The sequence below is a fragment of the Emiliania huxleyi genome (assembly GCF_000372725.1).
Source record: "Emiliania huxleyi CCMP1516 chromosome Unknown EMIHUscaffold_126, whole genome shotgun sequence".
NCBI lineage: Eukaryota > Haptophyta > Isochrysidales > Noelaerhabdaceae > Emiliania > Emiliania huxleyi.
Genome location: NW_005201327.1, coordinates 330,329 through 349,690, shown reverse-complemented (window position 1 = coordinate 349,690; position 19,362 = coordinate 330,329). Strand labels below are relative to the sequence as shown.

The following is a 19,362-nucleotide window of genomic DNA, read 5'->3' as shown; positions in this document are numbered from 1 at the left end:
GGGGAGCTGAGAAGCGCACCCAGTTGGCCGGACGCTCGGTGTCGGGTTGCGGGCAAGAGAGCCCTAGCCCCGGGGGTGCGCGGTCGCAGGGCCATAACACGTCTCCGAGGGATGGTTCCGTGTACAGGTCGCCGTTTTTTTTCTTCTTTTCCTGCCGGACAGCCGCCCAACATACACCGCGACCCGCGATGAGCTCGCTCGAGGAGCAGCTGATCCTCTACGGCGGCGGCGCCGGCGCCGGCGCCGGCGACGGCCTCCTCTTCGGCGCCGAGGCGGCGGAGGAGCGGATCAAGTCGTTGCTCGGCGAGGGCGAGCGGGGCGGGCTGATGCGGCGGCGGGTGATGCGGCGGCCCGTGGGGAGTGCGGCGCTCTCGTTTGGGGAGCGGGACGCCGACGGCGGCGCCCTCTCGCCGCTCGCCGTCGCGGATCCGCTCTCCGACCTCCTGAGCCACATCAGCGCCTCGCACGCCGGAGGCGAGTCGCGCGCGCACTGCCCGCGGCGCGCAGCGGGCCTTGCACACTGCGATCGGCCCGCCTCGCCCTGCAGGCGAGCCGTGGTCGCTACTCCGCGGCGCGGGGCGCGAGGCGGCCCACTTCCCCGGCGGCGCGGCGGCCATGCCGGTGCAACATCTGCGTTGCGCGGCGGCGTGAGCCGCGTCTCTTCACACCGCCGGCGGCGGCGCGCTGTGAATAGGTGGTGCCGTCGCCGTTCGGCGTTGGTGGGGGCGTGCCGCCGCCGCCCGGCGCGCCGACCCCGGCGCAGCACGCCACACGCGCAGCGTTTGTCCGCGCCGCCCAGATGCCCCGCACGCACGGACAGCCACTCGGATAGCAGACGCTCTCGGCTGCTGGAGTGACAGCCGAGATAGAGAGCGCGTCTCTCTCTCTCTCTCTCTCTCTCTCTCTCTCTCTCTCTCTCTCTCTCTCTCTCTCTCTCTGTATCTCTCTCACTCTCTGTGTATTAGTGTCAATGTGTGTGTGTGTGTGTGTGTGTTTGTGTGGCAAAGCCCTGTACTTCCCTTCCCTTCACTTCCCTTCACTTAACTTGCAGGTGCGCGCGTTGCTGCGCGGCTCGCTCGAGGGAGGGTCCGTTCCCCCCCCCCCCCGCTCGCGCACCCCCTCCCACCTCACCCCCCCCCTTCCTCCCCACCACCACCCCTTCCGAGTCGCATGTGGGAGGAGTTGTTGCGTCCACAGCTCGCTCCCCCGACCCGTCGCCCCGCGCGCAGAGGGCGGCCACAGGCTGCGTGCACGAAACGCCTCTTCACAGCGCCGTCCGGGTGTGAACAGGCCGCTCGACGCGGAGCACGTCGACCCGCTGGGCGGCGGCGGTCAGCCGCGTGTGGCCGAGTCGACGGCCGAGGCTGCCGCGGGGCGAGGGGAGGTGGAGGGCCCGGGCGCCTCTGTGCGAAGGCGGGGCTGCGAGTGACGACCGGTTTGCTTCCAGCCGGAGGTGCAGATGGGCCCATCGCGTTTTTCGGCAAAACATCCACATTAATAACGTTGTTTGGTATTGCTAAAAATCTCTCTCTCTCATTAATACTAAGTGATGTAACAGACAAAGGGTGCCAAGAGTATCTCTTTTTTGATTGATGGGAAGGCGAAACACAGTCCGACCAACGACTGGGACACCAACGCGGTATGGGTGGACGCAAGACGGGCGGTGGCGGTCACACAGGAGCGACACACAGAACCACAAGACAAGAGTTCCCCGCCCCCGTAGCAAGAGCTGTTCGAGAAAATCTGCCTTCGGACTCTGCCGGTCTGCCGCACGATGGCCATCACGCTCGCACCTGCCGACCGCCGCCACGGCGGCGAGACGCCTCTTCCGCCACCGCGGCGCCGGCCACAGGCCAGCGCTAGGCAGCTGCCGGCCACACCGGGCCGGATTTGCCGGCACTCGTCGCCTCACACTCCTGCGTCCACGCCGCTGTGACGTCTGGCGACGAGGCGCCGGCCGCCAAGCTTCATCGCCAATGTGGTCGCTCGCTGGTCCTCTCGGCTCGGCCACGCGTCGGACCAGCTCGCACGAGCTCCAGACAGCCACCGGTCGCCACGCGCAAAGCGTACGGGTCGCCGGATCCCTGTTTTGCTCTCACGCTGGCCGGCGTAAAACTGTGCTGGCAGTTGTCAAGCCGTACCCGTCGCGTTTCGAAAAAGAGCCCTCAATCGACGCGTCTACACGCACCGTCCCACCACTCTCCACAACTGCTACCGTGGACATCAAGCTCCTCGACTCGATCTGCGGCTACGACGGCGCTCTAGCTGCTGGCTCTCGCGGGTGTCTGGCGACCCGCTCAGGCTTGCGAAACGGCCGGCCGCGGCGACGTGTTTCGAGCTCGGTGGTCTTCTCCGCGCGGCTGGGCCCGGCCCTAGTCGGGGCCGACCCGCCCGGTCACTGGGCAGCGCATGCGCCGTCGTCCTGGACGACGGTGTGCTGGTGCATCCGGGAGGCTCCGCAGGGCTGCTCTAGCAGCCTCGGGAGGGTCGAAAATCGAAGCCGGAACAGCGGACCACGGAAGCTTCACGGACGGTGAGGCGGGCTGTGGTTGGAGCCGCCGGGCGGGAGGCGGGCATGGTCCACCAGCGGCATGGCTGCGAGCACGCTGGCCGGCTCCACGGCACTGTGACCGCGCCGCTGAAGCGGCAGCCCTCGGCAACCAAGGCCCCTGAGGCCGCCGGAGAGCCTAAAAGTGTGAGCGGGTGCGTATATAACGGGAAGGACAGTACTCCCGAGCCGGCTAGGGCGTTGGAGCACCTATGAAATGGGGAGGATCCCGCATTTTCCCCGGACTTTACTCGAGCCCGCCGCCACCCGTACCTCGCTCCAAACCACTCTCTGGGGACGCGTGTGTGAGGTGGGTGTTGCAACACGCACGTCCGTCACGTGAGAAGGCAAGGGGTGTCCGTGCCGCAGTTCGGGTCGCACTGGTAGCACGAGAACGAGCAATACCCCCGCATCCAGTCCTGTGTGCACTCTCCCCAGGCCGCTCGCTCCGGGCAAGTGTAGTCCGGAGATGGTGCAAGGTCGACAGGCTCGGTGCCGCATTCAGCCGGGCACGTGACCGAGCCGCTGAGGTCGTAGTTCGTCGGGGCTTGCAGCTTCAAAGGTGCGAACGACCCCCGCGGCCACCCGCTGAGCCCGTCGCTTAAGTCCGCCCGCCCGAGGCACGCCGTGTCGTGGCCGTATCCCACGAGGCATGTGAACGCCCATGAGAGAGAGCCGGCGAACCCGTTGTTGAGGACGTGCTTGGTCACGTTGCTCATTGACTGGTTGAACGTCGGGACGGGAGGGTAGGTCGCGCTGCTGTTTGGTGTGTAGTAAGTCCAACGATTTGAGATCTCACCGACGAGAATCGGTCTCGAACCGAGGTTGTACTGAGAAGCCGTCGTCGTCACGGGAGAACCCGTGCCAAAGGCGGCACCGTTGTCTTCCTTGGGATAATCATGAACCTGCCACACGTCGATCGTGCCCGTCTGCTGCCCGCCTGCGTCCTGGAGGCACTTGTCTGCCCAAACACGTGCCCCGCCGAATTCGCTCGTCATAGCGCACTGACTCCACGAGCTGCTCGTGACGAGATGCTGGGGTGACTCCAGCTTGACTGCCGCGATTTGCCGATTTATGAAGCGCTGGAGCGAGGCGACTGGGAAGAGGCACGTCCCGCCCTGTTCAAGATTCCAACCGGGTTGGTTGTTTGGGCCGGCACACCTGGCGACGGCGGAGAGGTCCGAGCAACCGCCTCCCGCTGGAGAGGAGGTCGACATGTTGAGGACGCCCTCGATCTCGTTGACGATCTCCCACATCGCGATGACCGGGTCGGACCGTGTAGCGCTCACCAGCGGACGAAGTGCGTTCTCGATGAAGGCCTGCAGCGCAGTCTCGTCGCCAAGGACGGAGCAGCAGAGAGCTGTGCGCACGAGCGCGGCGCTCCACATGACGGGGATGACCAGCACGCTATGATTTCGAGCGATGTCCAGGTACCGCTTGAAGGCGTCGACTACGCCGTCGGCAAGGCCGGTGATGTGACCGGACGCGTTCAGCAAGAACGGCGCGCGCCACTCCTCCATGCCGGCGTCCTCAAACATCCAAAGCCGAATGGAGTTGCCCCCATGCAGCCTAAGCGTCTCCACCTGCTGCCTGAACTCGCAGAAGCTGTTCGCAGCAAACCCCGTCGCCGCGCTGGTGTTAAAGTCGCTGCCGTAGGTTTCCGTCGTGACCCATGCGCTGTTGACGCCATTGAGATGAATTGGTCGGCCCTGCATCTCGAGCTGCCCGTCGGCACCGAGTGCGAGCATTTGCGACGGCTGCTGCGGCTGGGACGGCCCATCAATGAGGACCGGGGCCATCCATGCCGGCTGACCGGCTGCATCTCGGGGGAGCGCGACATTGTCGCTAGCGCCGCCGAGGAGGCTGCTATCGTGCTGGTGAGCGCTCGCAAAGGTGAGCTCGCGCTCCGAGGGGTGCAGCGCAAGACCCTGCGCAAGGAGAGCTAGCATGCCTTACGGATGGTGACGCTTGCTTGCGGCCTCTCCGCAGTGGAGGGGGGGTGCACCCGGGTGCACGCCGCGCTTCGCGACGCACTTCGGTTTCGCGCAGGCCGGGTAAGATATAGGTCTTTTTGGCTAGGGATCCTTTCCCGGGAGTGAACCAGCGCGAGTGACTAGCCGAGAGGAGAAGAAACGCGCCCACAGCGCGAGAGGCGGTTTCACAGTCGAAGGGTCGGAACCACCGAAAGCAAGCTACCACGCGCCTTCTCAGTGAGGCTTCACCGTCAGGCTCCAAGCCACCAGACAACGAGAAAAAACCGATGGCATTGACCGATTACCAGCAGCAAGTGACGGCCGCACTCGCGGAGTGCGGCGACGCCGTTGGAGACGGCGCGCTAGAGGCAGTCAAGACGTGGATCAAGGACGACGACGACAAGACGAAGACCGACGCCAAGTATGAGGGCGCCCTCTGCTACCTACAGGGCTTTCCCGGGACAGGTGCCGTGGCATTCGGCATTCTCGGTAAGCAGATCAAGCGCAGCGACATGAGCACGCCGAAGAAGTACATTGTCAAGATTTCAGGCAACACCAAGCATATCAAGGCAGACGAGCTGGCTGACTCGCTCAAGGGGATGGTGCTCGGCTTCAGCCGCCCCCGCTCCGCGGTGCAGGGACCGGCGAACGGCCTCCGCGCCGCCGCCCTCGGGCTCGTCGCCTCCGGCGATGAGGGCGAGGTCAAGGTCTCGGCCACGATTACGATGGCAGGGACGACGCTGGCAGGTGTCACACAGGAGTTTGAGCTCTCCGCCTTCCTCAAGCAGTACCGCTGGCCGGCGGCCGAGGGCGAGCCGGTCGAAGGGGAGCGGCAGGCCGACCTGTCCGACGCCCCGCGGCTCGCGGCGCTCGTCCGCATCCAAGGCAAGGCGGCGGCACCAGAGGACGCAGGGCAGGCAAACGGCACCAACGACGAGGTGACGGCGGTCTGCCGCGCCGCAGGCCTGGCGGGAGACCTGCCGATCACGAAGCGGTACGCCCAGATCTTCGAGGCGGCCGAGGGGCAGTTCCCGGCGTCGGCGGACGCGAACCTCGACCTCCTGGACCAAGCGGTCACGCACAAGATGGTCGACACGAGCAAGGAGGACTGGATGAAGACGGCGCTGCGACAGATCTACACCATCGCCCCGATGCAAGTCCGCCTCGACGGAGAAGGCGAGGAGGACGACCGCGGCGGCCGGGGCCGCGACCGCGGACGGCACTACGGCGGCCGCCGCGAGGGGGTGGAGCGCTCTCGCTCGAGGCAGCGCCGAGAGGCTGACGACGGTGACGATTGGGACGGATCGCAAAGCACCGAGAGCGAGCCGCGGCTGGCGAGGCCGGCAGACGACAGGGGCGTCTACCGGCGCGCGGACTACGGCACGCGCCTCCTCAAGACGCTCTGCCCAGCGGGCACTCCGCTGGCGGAGAACACGCGCCTCCTCCTCCCGGCGAGAGTGGCCAAAGAGATGGGCATTCACGAAGACGACTATCCACGGTCGAACCAGGAGTGGTCGGCCGAGGCGACGGAGCGCGTCGGGCGGCGAGTGCACGCCTGGATGGAGGAGCACCGCATCCGGACACCGGACGCGGCACGCGACGACGACGACGTCGAGAGCATCCGCGACATCTTCTCCGCCACCGCCGCTGACTCAGACAGGAGGAGAGACAGGGGGGGGGATCGCGACCAACATCGCCGGCACTCGAGCCGGAGCCGCCGCCGCTCGCGCTCGCGCTCGCGATCGGGGCGGAGGCGCAGCTACGACCGCGAGCGGTCGAACTCGCGGTCGCGATCGCGGTCGCGAGGACATGGCGGAGCGCGCAAGATTTCAATCAGCGCGGGCACGGGGGGAGGCGACGGGACGGCGCAGCTACACTACAAGCCGCTCGAGAGAGTCAGCCGCGCCAACCACCGCGGGGCACTGGCGGACGGAGACGGCCTCCTCGACACCCTCGTCGTCGACGACCTGCGGCGAGTCCTGCTTTCGACAGGTGAGGGCCGGCTAGCAGCACACCAGAGTAGCGTAGATGGACAGACGAGCAAGGACGTTACGGCGGCGTGGGAGAAGCTGCGCGGAGTCATCGAGGCGACGCTCACCAGCGCCGAGACAGCGTCGCGACGACCGGGATTCAGCTTCAACCGCGGGACGAGGATGAAGGTGCTTAAAGCCGTCAATGGGGGCCCGCTGGCGCTCGCCGCGTTCGAAGACATGGCACGAGAGGTCTACCCAGACGCTACGGACGAGGGGCGACTCACGACCTCAGTCGGGTACATCCGTGACGTCTTCGCCGCAGTCAACAGGTTCATGCGCCTACCGGAGAGCACGCTCCTTAGCGGCCTCGTGAACGAGATCGGAGTGGCGGCAGCGACAGGGAGGATCCCAGTCGAGGAGCGGCGCAAATACGTGCTGGGGCTGCTGAAGCAGTGGGATCAGCAGCGATATGACTACGTGCGCACGGCACGCGTAGAGCCGCCGTCATTCGACGAGGCAGGCGCGGCGTGCGACACGGACTGGGCAGAAGTGCGGATCACCGCGCGGCTGGCGCAGGGTAGCAGCCAGCGACCGCCAATCGGCGGCGGCGGCAAATTGCTCACCCAGGATCTCGACGTGCGTTCCCGTCTCCACGATGGTGTGCCCCGCCTGCTTCGCCGTCTCGTCCACCCGCAGCCGCTCCCGCCGCTCCCTCCGGCCGTCCCTCGCCGTCGGAAGGGCGTAGTTCGGGCCGCTCTCCTCCACGCCGGCCAGGACGTCCGCGGCGCTCACCGCCTCGACGTCCGTCGCCTCCTCCGCCGCCGGCTCGGTCGAGCCGCCCGCCGCCTCCCGTTGTCGGCGCTGTCGCTCGCGCTCGTGGTGTGCTGCTCGGCGCTCGACGCCGCCGCCCTCGTGCACACACGCCGCCTGCGGTGCCAACTCGGCTTTCGCGCGCAAATTTTGTCCATTTTGCACAAATTCCGCGACAAAGCCCCTTCGAACGCGGCCGCGAAAGCGCCGGCTTTCGAAACTAACTCGGCGCCCGCCCTCTTTCTGGCCGCGTCCCTCCACTGTCCAATCTTCTGCATTCCTCTTTTACATACATAAACACGTGCCGCAACTCTCTAGACAACGGTCCCTGCACAAAGACCGCAGGGCGGCCGGGGACCTGTTCCTTTTTACCCATCTCCTAGTAGAGGTGTCCGTTTTATTTATTTATTTAGACAACGGTCCGAACGCGAAACGCCATGGACAGACCCGATTTCCGGTACGGTATGATTGTGCAGACATCCGGGTGCAACAGAGACCCGTGACGGTAATCGTCGTGCGGTCTGCACTGTCTACTTACCTTCTCTGATCTACGAGGACGTGTCGAGCTCGGGAGCAGCCTCGTCGCTGCAGACTCGGATCTGCACCTTGAGCGTCCCCTTGGTGCGCGCCTTCTCGACGGCGGCCATCGCCTCCTCGAGCGGGTAGGTGGCCGAGATGAGGGGCGTGAGGTCGAGGCCTACACGCCGAGAGACCGCCGAGATGCAGCCGAGATACCAGCCGAGATGCAGCCGAGGTCAGACCCGAGGTCAGCCGAGAGACCGCCGAGATGCAGCCGAGATACAGCCGAGATGCAGCCCAGGTCAGCCCCGAGGTTAGCCGAGAGACCGCCGAGATGCAGCCGAGATACAGCCGAGATGCAGCCCAGGTCAGCCCCGAGGTCAGCCGAGAGACCGCCGAGATGCAGCCGAGATACAGCCGAGATGCAGCCGAGGTCAGCCGAGGTTAGCCGAGGGTGAGGGGCGTGAGGGTCGACGCCTGCAGCCATCAGCTCGAGCGCGGGCGGGAAGGGGCCGCAGCGCGAGCCGACCACGCGCAGCTCGTCGACCTGTTCACGGCTGCACGCTGTGAAGAGACGCCGCTCCCACCTCACAGCGCCGAAACCACCGGCTCGTCCACCACGAAGGGCGCCGTGTTGAAGTCGGCTCCTGCGGAGAAGGAGTCGAGATGTGGCCGAGATGGGGCCGAGATGTGGCCGAGATGTCGCCGAGATATTGCCGAAGTGTAGCCGAGATGTGGCCGAGATGTTGAAGTCGGCTCCTGCGGCACACGTCGACTTGAGTACGACTGCGCCGAGCGGCCGGCAGAGCGAGCGCGCCAGGTCGAGGCCGGTGGGCGAGCCTACGCATTGCTTCATTTGCAGAAGGCTCAGAGAGGGCTCCCGGTTCACCAGCAGGTCGAGGCCGGTGGGCGAGCCTACTCATTGCTTCATTTGCAGAAGGCTCAGAGAGGGCTCCCGGTTCACCAGCAGGTCGAGGCCGGTGGGCGGGCCTACGCATCTCACCGCTGCTCTCACCCCGCGCCAAACCTGCACGCCACAGCGGGGCGGGCACCCACCCCCCCCCCCCCCCCGGCGGTGGCGAGAGACGCAGAGGCTAGGTCGGAGAGTGGCCGCTATGATCACTGCGGCTCGAGACAAGCGCTGGTAGCGTCGACAACGACGGTGGGTTCGGGTACCGTGGGGTAGGGGAGGGTGGGTTCGGGTATCGTGGGGTAGGGGAGGGTGGGTTCGGGTACCGTGGGGATAGGGGGGACGAGCGCCTGTCGCGTCGACGACGACGTCGAAGCTCGCAGCGCGAGCTGGCAGCGCCGATGCGGCGAAGGCAGTCTCGACCTGCGCCACGGCCGGTGGGTTCGGGTACCGTGGGGTAGAGGAGGGTGTGTTCTGGTAACGTGGGGTAGGGGAGGGTGGGTTCGGGTACCGTAGTGGGGTAGTGGTGGGTGGGTTGTGGGGTAGGCGGGGTGGGTTCGGGTACCGTGGGGGTAGGGGAAGGCGGCCTCGACCTGCGCCGCAGACGACAGCAGCCCCATTTTGGCCGCGTGCCTGCGGGGAGACAGCCGAGAGACAGCGATGAGATAGCCGAAATGAAGGCGAGGGGCGGCCCAGGGCCCAGCGGGCGCTCCCACGCGCGGTACCCTTCTCGCGTGTCGACCTCGCTTGCAATCTGGGACGCATCTGGCCTGCCTCGCCACAATCTCGCCACAATCTCGCCGCAATCTCGCCGCAATCTCGCCGCAAGCTCGCCTGCCGAAGAGAACCGGCCTCGGCGTGCCCTCGCCGAGGCTCGCCGCGTGCCGGCCGAGCACCTGACAATGGATTGAGGAACGAATGAGCCGCTGTGCCGGCCGAGCACATGCACATGTGCATGCACATGCACATGTGCATGTGCATGCACCTGACAATGGGTTGATTGATGAACGAATGAAGGAACGAATTGAGAGGCGAGGCTCGCCACGTGCCGGCCGAGCACCACCTCAGATCTCCCCACACCTCCCCCATACCTCCGCATACCTCCGCATACCTCCGCATACCTCCCCGTATCTCCCCAATCTCCCCATATCTGGCACCTCGGCGATCAACAGCCCGAGCTTGCCGTCGCCGATGATTGCCACGCGGTCCTTTGGCGAGACGACCCGCTGCTCCGCGATGCGAAAGGCGGCGGCGAGCGGCTCGGCGAACGCCGCGTTCTCCGTCGAGACGCCGTCCGGCACGGCGTGAAGGTTGACGACGGGGAGGGTGAGCCGCTCGCAGTAGGTCCCGTCCTTGTTGAGGATGCCAAGCACGGTCCTCTTGGGGCAGTGGTTGCGCGCCCGCGCGCCGCCGACGGCGCACGTGCCGCACGACGCCGCGTCCCAGCAGCAGAGGTTGATGTCGCCGACGACGCGCTTGCCGACGAGGTGGGCGTGCGAGGCGGGCGCCGTCTCGACGACGCCGACAAACTCGTGGCCAACGATGCCTGACGGCGGGCGGAGGAGGCGAGGCGTGAACGCTGCGCTGATGTCGGCGGCGACGGCGATGGCGGGCGAGGCCTTTGAAGCCCATGTATCCCTTCATGATCTCGATATCGGTCGCGCAGACCGCGGCGACGAGCACACGCACCAGAGCCTCGCCTTCGGCGGGCTCCGGCACGGGCACGTCCATGACGGAGCCAGAGGCACCGTCGACGACGAAGCCGCGCATCAGCCGGGTACACATCTCTCTCAGGCAGAGCAACCACCAAACGGCGAAGCGAGCGGAGACGAAAAAAAGAAAAATGTCCCTGTGAATAGCTCCGCCGTTCAGACAGGCAATTCAAACAGCGCCTGACGCATGGCGTTCAGGTGTGCGACTACGCGCTCGTCTACGCGGAGAAGAAGAACGACGGCGAAGCGCCGTACTCGGTCTCCTTCACCGCGACGCAGAGCGGCGACGTCATCGTACAGCTGCACCCGCACTCGCAGCTCGAGCGCGCTGTGCGCCAGGAGCGGCAGGCGCAGGCCACGGAGCCGCCTGCGAGCGCGAGCCCTGCGGCGCCGCCCGCCCCTGCCGCCGCGCCGCCAGCCGCGGAGCCGGCGCCCAAGACGTACGCCGCCGCAGCCGCATCGCAGCCGCAGGGTGCCACCGCGGGTGGCCAGCCCGCCGCGCCTGCGGGCCCGGCCGCCGCCGCGCGCGTGCCGCCGCCGCCCAGCGGCGGCGGAGTGCGCGGCTGCTCCTTCACTGTCCCTAACCCGGGCAGGAAGCGTGGGCAGCAGCAGCGCGGCAAGGGCCGCGGTGCCAGGGGCCGTGCCGATGCTGGACCCCGTCTCGTTGACAAGAACGCGCTGTCCGCGCGCGGCAGCGGGCCCTCGCGCCAGTCGCGCTCGCCGTCGCCCGACTCTCCGCCCGCCAAGCGGGCCGCCTCCGCTGACTCGTCCGGCTATGAAACCGATACGCCGGACGAGGTGCAGCAGGAGGCGGTCCGCAGGGTATGCGGCGCGCTCGGCATGAGGGAGCAGTTTGAGGCGGCGATGGCGGCGGGCGAGCTGCTCGAGATGCTCGAGAGCTTGCCGCGAGGGGCGGTCGAGGCCTCTGTCCGACAGATGCGGGGTTACAACCGCACGGGCGAGTGGCCAGAGCCCATTCTCACCAGCCCTGCCCCGCAGCGCGGCCGCTCGCCAAGCCCCGTCGATGAGTGGTCAGATGGTTAGTGCCCGAGAGCGAGGGGTCCGGGGGGGAGCACAAACATAGGACGCCCAGCCTTGCCCTCGTGCCGCCGAGTGCATATCCTATGCGAGAGAGATCCCCTGTGCCCTGTGCCCAGCCCTCTCCGCGCGGCGATGCGCCCTCGCCCCTCGCTTTTGCAAAATCCTGCAAAGGTGGGGACGTGTCTGTCCTCGACCCAGCCCTAGCTTGGGATGTCCGTTGTATTTATTTATTTATGTTCATGGAGGCAACCGATGCGAGTCGACTGGTGTGTGTCGTCGTGGTAGCCCCCCATACTAGTAGCACCAGCCATGGCCTCAGGGAGCGCGGGGGGGGGCGCTGGGAGCAACACGGACAACAAAAATCAAAAGTGGTCATGTTCACAGCACCCGTATTTGCAACTAGTCATATGGCGAGCGGGACAGTCTCATGCGTCATGGCCATGCCACAGGATCTCTAACAGGATCTACAATGTACGTACGGCGCCCTCAGGGTACAGCGCACTCCTCTATCTTCCCTAGGGCCATCACTGGCACTAACCCGACGCTCGTACTCAGGGGGTTCCGGTCGAGCTGGCGCAATCGCCGCCGATCTTGTTCGTGTAGTTGCTGCTGCTCGCGCCGGATGGTGCGGATGGCCAGAGGGCCCCTAAGGGGCGCCCCTCTGAGCACGACGCATCTGTCTCCGCCCCCCCCGGCATCTGTCCCAGAGTGATGGTGCGCGCAGCTGGCGCCCCCGCCCCCGCACCACTTGGTGCGGTAGCTCCCCCATTCGCCGACGGCGCCAGTTGCCGAAGCCGTAGGTAGTCCCACGCCATGCGCTCCTTCTCACAGCTTAGTTGCTCGATGCGACGGCGCATCGCAGCCTCGGGCGCAAAAAAGGCGTCCCGTGAGCCGGCACGCGCGAGGCCGAGCCGAGCTCGAGCTCGAGCCGAGACGGGCAGAACAGAGATACAGAGCCGAGATAAATGCCGAGAGGCGGAGCCGGGACTGGGTTGAGCCGGAGCCGAGAGCGCCGAGATGTCGCACACACACCTCGAGCCCAAAGTCGTCGCGTTGCTTGATCTCGAGAGCCTGCATCAGAATGCAGGCGGCGACCATCGCGGCCGCTAGCCAAGCGCGCGTCTCCTGCGCCTGGCCCCACGAGGCTTCAAACCCCGTGTCATACCAGAGGAGCAGGGCAAGGAGAAGTGCGACCGGCCACCGGTAAAGGGGCGGGGTGCCGAGCGAGCCGTGCACGATGCCGATGCAGAAGTACTGTGCAAAGACCACCAGCCACACCTCGATGACTCCGGACTCCTCACTCACGAGCGTCGATCCTCCGGTGTGCTGCGCAGTTGAGGAAGCCCTCTCGATGAAGGTGGCGTAAAGGACTCGCAAAGGAAAGCAGATGCACCAAATCGACGAACAGATTCGCTGCGCGAGTTGGTGGTCACGCATAGCGTGCACCGCGAGGCGGATGCCGAAAAACGACGAGTCGAGTGCGAGAGCTCCCCAGCCGCCACGCTCGCGCCATTCCGCCTCAAATGTCGCAGCATGGTGTGCGGACGGCCGAAAGAAATGGAGGCCTGCAAAGCAAACAGTCGGACCAAACTGAATGATGGCGCCCTGCAGTAGCTGCAGGACAAGGGCCTGCCGGAATTGGTGGGCGTCGAAGCGCCGCTCGGTTTCAGCGTCAACGAATGTGCGGCAGAAAAAGCCGCCCCTCTGCTCAAAGTCAGAGTCTGACTCCTCTGCGAGGGCGTTGTCCGCCGCAGCGGGCGGCTCGCCAACCTCGGGCTCGTCGACGAGCTGCTCGAAGCCTCCGAGGCTCGCTGATGCCGCCTCCGAGGGCATCAGCTCCGAGATCTGCTTTGAGTAGGTGGAGAGCAATAAAACACCTGGATGTGCGGTTAATAATCGCACTCCAAGTGCTCCAAGTGCCGTTGGCGCTCGCTCCGCCTATTTCCGGCTCTGGCGGGGCCCCTACCCCGCTCAGGCCTCCAACTTTGGCTGCGCCTCGCTCATTAATCACTTTCCACTTTCCCCTGCTTTTTCTTATCTGATTTAATTCTTCCTATCTTTTGTTCACCCTATCTAGATAGTCATGGCCAATGACGTATAGTATGTCGCACCGCTCGCGCCTCTCGCGGCTGCGCGTAGGGTCGCGCTGTTGGCAGGCTGTCTTGGTGGTCGAAGGCGCTGATGAGGCGCTGATATCATTGAGCGCGCACACATACCTCATACGATACATAGAGGCAACGGCCACCGATTTAATTGCTTATGGAGCGCGCTGTCCGCTGACGTCACTCCCTCGCGCGAGAGTGACGAAGTCGCAGTGTCGCCAGCGGACGGCCACCATCTGTGTTTTTGGCTTCGCCACCGTCCAAAGCGTGCGCAATGCGCTCGCCGACATCGAGCGAGCTCGCCTCTCCGAGGAGCGGCTTGCTGTGCGGACGCCTTCTTGTGGCTCTCGTCGAGAGCGTTTTGCGGCCCGGCGGGTGGGAGAGCATGTGTCGTTTGATGTGTCACTGTGTACGTCATGTCAGTCTTGATAACAAGTACGGTCGATCCGTCAAAGCGATACACTCGTCACGATCACGTTGGACGGCTTGCACGGAGCTCTGTGCCGGCACACAGGAAGAGCCGACGGCAAGAAGAGCTCGATGGGGAGCGAGAATCGCCAAAGGTGCTAACGGAGGTTTCGGAAGTCCGCCTTGATGCGATCAGTCCCCCCAGGTTTGACTGCGTAGGTCGCGGAACTCGTTGAGTACTCGTAGCCTTTCTGCGCCTCCGTCTGCATCGCGTCGGCTGCTCTGCGGCAAGAGCAGTCTTTTCGGAAGATATCGACGATTTTCGAGAGCCACCCGCTTGGGAGCGATTGAGCGCGTCACGGAGGAGTCAGGTTCCACCTAAACCTCCTCTGACGGTTCTCGCTCCCCATCGAGCTCTTCTTGCCATACGGCTCTTCCTGTGCGTGCCGGCACAGAGCTCCGTGCAAGCCGTCCAACGTGATCGTGACGAGTGTATCGCTTTGACGGATCGACCGTACTTGTTATCAAGACTGACATGAGGTACACAGTGACACATCAAAAGACATATATATCTCGGCTAATCTGCCGGTCATATGTACATGCACACGGTGATCGGACACATCTCGCACACACATCGCGGTGTGTGTAACGGACTTCACACGTCAACGACCCCGCCGGGCGTGCCGCGCAGCGCCCGGGCGACCCACCGGAGGAAGGCCTATTTCAACCCTTCAAAATGGCCCACTATCTTTGGTACACGCACCGCGTGTCTGCTCGCGGTACACACTACGAGGGTTGAAGTCGTGCTCACCGTGCAGGCGTTCGTCTCCACCGCGACGTCAAAGGTCCACTTCCCGCCGTACGCCGTCGCCCTCGGCTGGTGCCTCGCCCTCGCCTCGGCGCTTCCCATCCCCCTCCTCGCCATACGCCCGCTCTGCTGCCCGCCCCCTTCGTATAAGAATACTCACTCACTCACACGCCGTCCTTTATCTGAGGTGGGGATATCCTGGCGGTCGACCTCTTTGCCATTAGCTTCTGACTTGTCAGTAGGGAGCATTTGTGGTGAGGAGTGAGATAATTTTACAACAAAGCTCCCTCGCACGACACTGGGCACGCACGGGACTGTGAGAGAAACCAATACACTCGGAGTACCACTGGGCTATGGCTTTGCAAGCGACCATGCTGCACATTCACCACCAATTTATCCTCCTATCTCTCTCTACTCTGCCTCTCACAGGACACAGGTTGCTCGAACAAGTTGAACAACTGGGCTTTGGCTCCTTCGAACGAAGCGCTGCCTCTGACACGGGACAGAGGGGGGGGAGGGAGGATCGAGAGGAAACAAAGGCGTGCCGCCGGCCGTCGCGACGCGCGGCGGGGCGGCGTAGGGGCGCGCAACCATTCTGCGACGGATAATCCACTGCGCCGTGAGGACCTCTTGGCGTGAGGACCTCTAGGAGGACCTCTCTTGGAGAGGACCTCTTGGCGTGAGGACCTAGGTGAGGACCTCTTCACTTGAGGCTCGTTTGAGTTTCTCGTAATTCAGGGTGCGTCAAAACACAAAAGCGGCTGTCCTGTGCTGGCTGGCCGTGGCGGCACACGACCGGGAGACGGAGTCCCTAATGTGCCTCTCAAGAGCGGAAGAGGATCGAGTCGGGCACATTTAGATGTTTTGTTTGTCACATTTATGGTTCAACATGATTGTGTCGGGGTGTGATGTGCAGGAGAACCATCTGGGAGTGTTGCTGGTAATCATTTTGGTAATGATTATTTTATATCGTCTTGCCCGTGATAATCATTTTATATCGCGGCACCTGTGTGTCGGGCCTGCGAGGTTGATTTTCCCCTTTTCTTTTTGCGAGTGTTTGGTTGGGGGAATTTCCTTTTTTCGCACGACACTGGAGCAGGCGCACATCGCTTCCAGGGAGGGGGGGTCGGGACCCCCGCTGCAACCTTCATGCCGCCTCGCGGTCGTCCCACTCTCGTCGTTCTCCCTCCTGTCGCTTCCTCCTCTGCCGCGTCGCTCTCGTCTGCCTCGTCCCGCGACGTCCTTTTCCTTTCCTGCTGGCAGGCGAATACACCTCGTGAAAGAAAAACTGTGTCACCAAGATTCTAGTCCTGTGCCCAGTAAAGAAAGAAAGAAAACAGACAACCCAAGGGAGGGATGGGAGAACGGCACGCCGCCACCACACAGGGATTTTAAGGAGAGGAGTGTGATGCGCTAGCCGTCGCCTACCCTAGGGGGTCTGCCTCTTCCTATCTCTCTTCGCGGTCTCTCTCCGATTCTCGCTTCAACCTTCCTGTGCCCAGTGTTGTGCGAGGCTGTTCGTTGTAAAATTCTTTTTCGTCCTTTCAGATTCTTTTTCTCGCGATGTCTGCCCCACCGCGCCGCCGCTCGCGCCGCCTCGCCACCGCCTCCACCGCCGCTCCCTCGCCAGACACGCCGCCGCCCGCCCGCCTCCTCGACCTCCCCACGGAGCTCCTCGTGCGCGCCCTCTCTCACTGCGACCCCACCGATATCGCTCGCGTCGCGGCCGTCTCGCTGCTCTTTCACGCCTCGCTTGCGGTGGAGGCCATCCGCTTGTGGGCGCAAGAGCGCGGCTTCGAGCTGCCGGCGCTGCCAGAGGGCGAGGGATGCGCCGTGCGGTGGCTGTGCTTGTCGGCGCTGCTGCGCGAGTCCAACTTGCCAGCGAGGGCGGCGTCAGGCTGGCAGCACAGCCTTTTTATCGACGGCGAGGGGCGGCTCTCGTCGTGCGGCATGGCAGCACAGGGCGAGGAGGACGACGAGTACGACGCGGAGGACTTTCCAGGCCTTCTCGGTCACGGTGAGGGCGTGCTGCGGCTGAATACGCCGACCCGCCTCCCTACGCTGGGTGGCGAGAGCATCGTCGCCGTGTCGGCTGGAGATTCTTACAGCCTCGCCCTCACCGCCGACGGAGCTGTCTGGAGCTGGGGCTATGGAGGCTTGGGCGGGCTGGGCCACGGCGACGAGCAGAGCCAGTGGCAGCCCAAGAAGATCGAGGCCTTTGCGGGCCAGCGCGTCATCGCTGTATCTGCTGGAGGTAGCCACAGCCTCGCCCTCACCGCGGACGGCAGTGTTTGGAGCTGGGGCTGGGGAGACGCTGGCCGGTTGGGCCACAGCGACGAGCTCGTCGCCGAACAGGAGCTGCCCACAAAGATCGAGGCCTTGGCGGGAAGGCGCGTCGTCGCCGTGTCGGCTGGAAGCAGCCACAGTCTCGCCCTCACCGCCGACGGAGCTGTCTGGAGCTGGGGCGGTGGAGCCTTTGGCCAGCTGGGCCACGGCGACGAGCAGTGGCAGCCGCTGCCAACGAAGATCGAGGCCTTTGCCGGGCGGCGCGTGATCGCTGTGCTGGCTGGAAGCAGCCACAGCCTCGCAATCACCACCGACGGCGCTGTCTGGAGCTGGGGTGATGGAGGCTTTGGCCGGCTGGGCCACGGCGACGAGCAACGCAAGCTCCTACCAAAGAAGGTCGAGGCTTTTGCTGGCCAGCGCGTCGTCGCTGTGTCGGCTGGAGGTCTGCACAGCCTCGCCATCACCGCCGACGGTGCTGTCTGGAGCTGCGGCTGTGGAGGCTTTGGTCCGTTGGGCCACGGTGACGAGCAGGACCAGCTGCTGCCGAAGAAGGTCGAGACTTTTGCTGGCCGGCGCGTCGTCGCTGTGTCGGCTGGAGCATTCCACAGCACCGCCCGCACCGCCGACGGCGCCGTCTTCACCTGGGGTCAGGGCGGCCACGGCTGCCTAGGGCACGGAGAGGACTTGTCGAACCAGCTGCTGCCCAAGAAGATCGAGGCGTGGGCGCCAGGCGGGCAGTGAGCGAAGACCGAGACGGTTGGGACTCTGTGCGCCCAGCCCCTGGCGACGAGTGCGAGGTTGACTTGGCTCTGGCGCATCTCGGCCCTGTCGATCCGTCGTTCTAAACAAAGAAATAAAGAAAACGGGCCTGAGGGACGGGAGGACGGCACCATTTTGGCTCGCCAACAAGCCCACAATCTCGGTGAGTCTCGCTCGAGCTCGGTCAATCTCGGGGCGGGCTGCTGCAGCGCGTCGAGACCTTCTCGAAGCGTATCGACGGGTGCGCCGCCCTCGCCGCCTCGACCGAGGTGTCGCTCAGGTCAACGCCGACCACCGCCTCGCCGCCGCAGATCTCCGCGGCGGTGGCGCACGTCGCGCCGCGGTCACTGCCGATCTCGAGGACGAGGTCGTCCGGGCGGAGGCTGCTCGCCGCTGCCCGACGGTACCCATCCGTCTCTCGGCAGCAGCAGTAGCTGCCGGGAGGAGAAGAGGAGAGAGGAGCAGAGGAGAGAGTAGTAGAGGTGTCCGGAGTGGAGCTGCTCTCGCCGTCTTCCGCCGCCTCTCCTACCGCCATGCCTCGCTCCGCTGCTCCTCCCTCCTCTCCACCGTCCGCCTCGCCTCCCGCCGCGGCCGGCACGAGGACAGCCTCTCCCACGCGAGGGAAGCTCTCGAGCAGAGCCTCGAGCGTCGTCGTCGCCGGCCGCTTGCCGGTGGCGGCGGAGCTGTCTGAGGCCGCCTTTGGTCGCTCCACGGCGCACTCCTGCCCATCAAGACTCACGCGACCCTGCAGCAGAAGCTGCTCCGCCTGACTCTCGCTTCGGCAGCACGCCCGCACGAGGTGGAGAGGATTTTGCTTCTCGGACGGGCCGGACGTGCGCCGGAAGCGGGTGACCGTCTCGACGCCGAGGAGAGCACACAGCTGGGCGTCGGTGAGGTGGAGAGGCACGCTGCGAAGAACGACGTCGATCGGCATGGCTTCTTTCTCCTCGTAATACACTACAATCGGTGGCGCGGGCCGGGGAGATAGCTACCGCCAAAAATAACGAAGACCGCCGCAAGCGGCGTGGCGTGGAGCGGTTGTGCATCCCTCCGGGGGCCCCTCTGCGCCGGGGAGGCGATGTTGGAGGCTAGGACGCAAGCGTCCGTCGCCCTTTTCAAACTCGGGGCCCACTCCGCTACGCTCCGACCCGAATTTGGAGGGCCTAAAAGTTTAAGGTGTTGCTGCGCAAAAGGGGTCGGACACAGGGCGCAGCTCATGCTAAGAGCTAGAAGAGGAGATAGAGAGAACAACCACCCTGTCCCGTTATTGCGTACACCAACAAACACCACAAAACGCTCACTCAGGGGGGTCACAACTACCAAGTCCCTCGACTAGCTGCCACAGGGCGCAGCTGCCACAGGGCGCAGCTGGAGACGCTCCCCCTCAATCGGCATCCACCCCCACCCGCTCCAGCCCCACTTCTGCTGCCGAGGTAGAGCGGTTTAGTGGTCCGAAGGAATCAAGGCAGGGCAGTGAGCTCGCAGGCTGCTCAGTCGCCGTCGCCGCGTGTCA

General features: G+C 65.0%; 7 protein-coding genes across 7 annotated transcripts; 2 read left to right on the top strand and 5 right to left on the bottom strand.

The window, feature by feature from the left end:
• Nucleotides 1–188: 188 nt before the first annotated feature.
• Nucleotides 189–1,429, top strand: EMIHUDRAFT_109942 (hypothetical protein; the record flags this gene model as incomplete). Its single annotated transcript, XM_005789679.1, has 4 exons — nucleotides 189–557; nucleotides 695–697; nucleotides 1,052–1,086; nucleotides 1,291–1,429. The coding sequence occupies 4 exons, from the start codon at nucleotides 189–191 to the stop codon at nucleotides 1,427–1,429; spliced, it is 546 nt and encodes a 181-aa protein (XP_005789736.1).
• A 1,454-nt stretch (nucleotides 1,430–2,883) lies between these two features.
• On the bottom strand, nucleotides 2,884–4,497 carry EMIHUDRAFT_109941 (hypothetical protein; the record flags this gene model as incomplete). The annotated part of the gene is made up of 1 exon (XM_005789678.1): nucleotides 2,884–4,497. One exon carries the CDS (start codon nucleotides 4,495–4,497, stop codon nucleotides 2,884–2,886), a length of 1,614 nt encoding a protein of 537 aa, XP_005789735.1.
• A 3,100-nt stretch (nucleotides 4,498–7,597) lies between these two features.
• Nucleotides 7,598–9,372, bottom strand: EMIHUDRAFT_362208 (hypothetical protein). The gene is made up of 7 exons (XM_005789677.1): nucleotides 9,327–9,372; nucleotides 9,084–9,156; nucleotides 8,569–8,663; nucleotides 8,442–8,456; nucleotides 8,301–8,370; nucleotides 7,712–8,001; nucleotides 7,598–7,618 (listed from the first exon to the last, which is right to left on the bottom strand). Exons 1-6 carry the CDS (start codon nucleotides 9,351–9,353, stop codon nucleotides 7,853–7,855), a joined length of 429 nt encoding a protein of 142 aa, XP_005789734.1. The 5' UTR covers nucleotides 9,354–9,372; the 3' UTR covers nucleotides 7,598–7,618; nucleotides 7,712–7,852.
• Nucleotides 9,373–9,797: 425 nt separating this feature from the next.
• Nucleotides 9,798–10,503, bottom strand: EMIHUDRAFT_225773 (hypothetical protein; the record flags this gene model as incomplete). The annotated part of the gene is made up of 3 exons (XM_005789676.1): nucleotides 9,798–9,824; nucleotides 9,891–10,279; nucleotides 10,335–10,503. 3 exons carry the CDS (start codon nucleotides 10,501–10,503, stop codon nucleotides 9,798–9,800), a joined length of 585 nt encoding a protein of 194 aa, XP_005789733.1.
• A 129-nt stretch (nucleotides 10,504–10,632) lies between these two features.
• Nucleotides 10,633–11,489, top strand: EMIHUDRAFT_454941 (hypothetical protein; the record flags this gene model as incomplete). Its single annotated transcript, XM_005789675.1, has 2 exons — nucleotides 10,633–10,643; nucleotides 11,039–11,489. The coding sequence occupies 2 exons, from the start codon at nucleotides 10,633–10,635 to the stop codon at nucleotides 11,487–11,489; spliced, it is 462 nt and encodes a 153-aa protein (XP_005789732.1).
• Nucleotides 11,490–11,843: 354 nt separating this feature from the next.
• Nucleotides 11,844–13,339, bottom strand: EMIHUDRAFT_454940 (hypothetical protein). Its single transcript, XM_005789674.1, has 3 exons — nucleotides 12,519–13,339; nucleotides 12,235–12,349; nucleotides 11,844–12,132 (listed from the first exon to the last, which is right to left on the bottom strand). The coding sequence occupies exons 1-3, from the start codon at nucleotides 13,317–13,319 to the stop codon at nucleotides 12,038–12,040; spliced, it is 1,011 nt and encodes a 336-aa protein (XP_005789731.1). The 5' UTR covers nucleotides 13,320–13,339; the 3' UTR covers nucleotides 11,844–12,037.
• Nucleotides 13,340–18,033: 4,694 nt separating this feature from the next.
• On the bottom strand, nucleotides 18,034–18,783 carry EMIHUDRAFT_109938 (hypothetical protein; the record flags this gene model as incomplete). The annotated part of the gene is made up of 1 exon (XM_005789673.1): nucleotides 18,034–18,783. One exon carries the CDS (start codon nucleotides 18,781–18,783, stop codon nucleotides 18,034–18,036), a length of 750 nt encoding a protein of 249 aa, XP_005789730.1.
• Nucleotides 18,784–19,362: the final 579 nt, after the last annotated feature.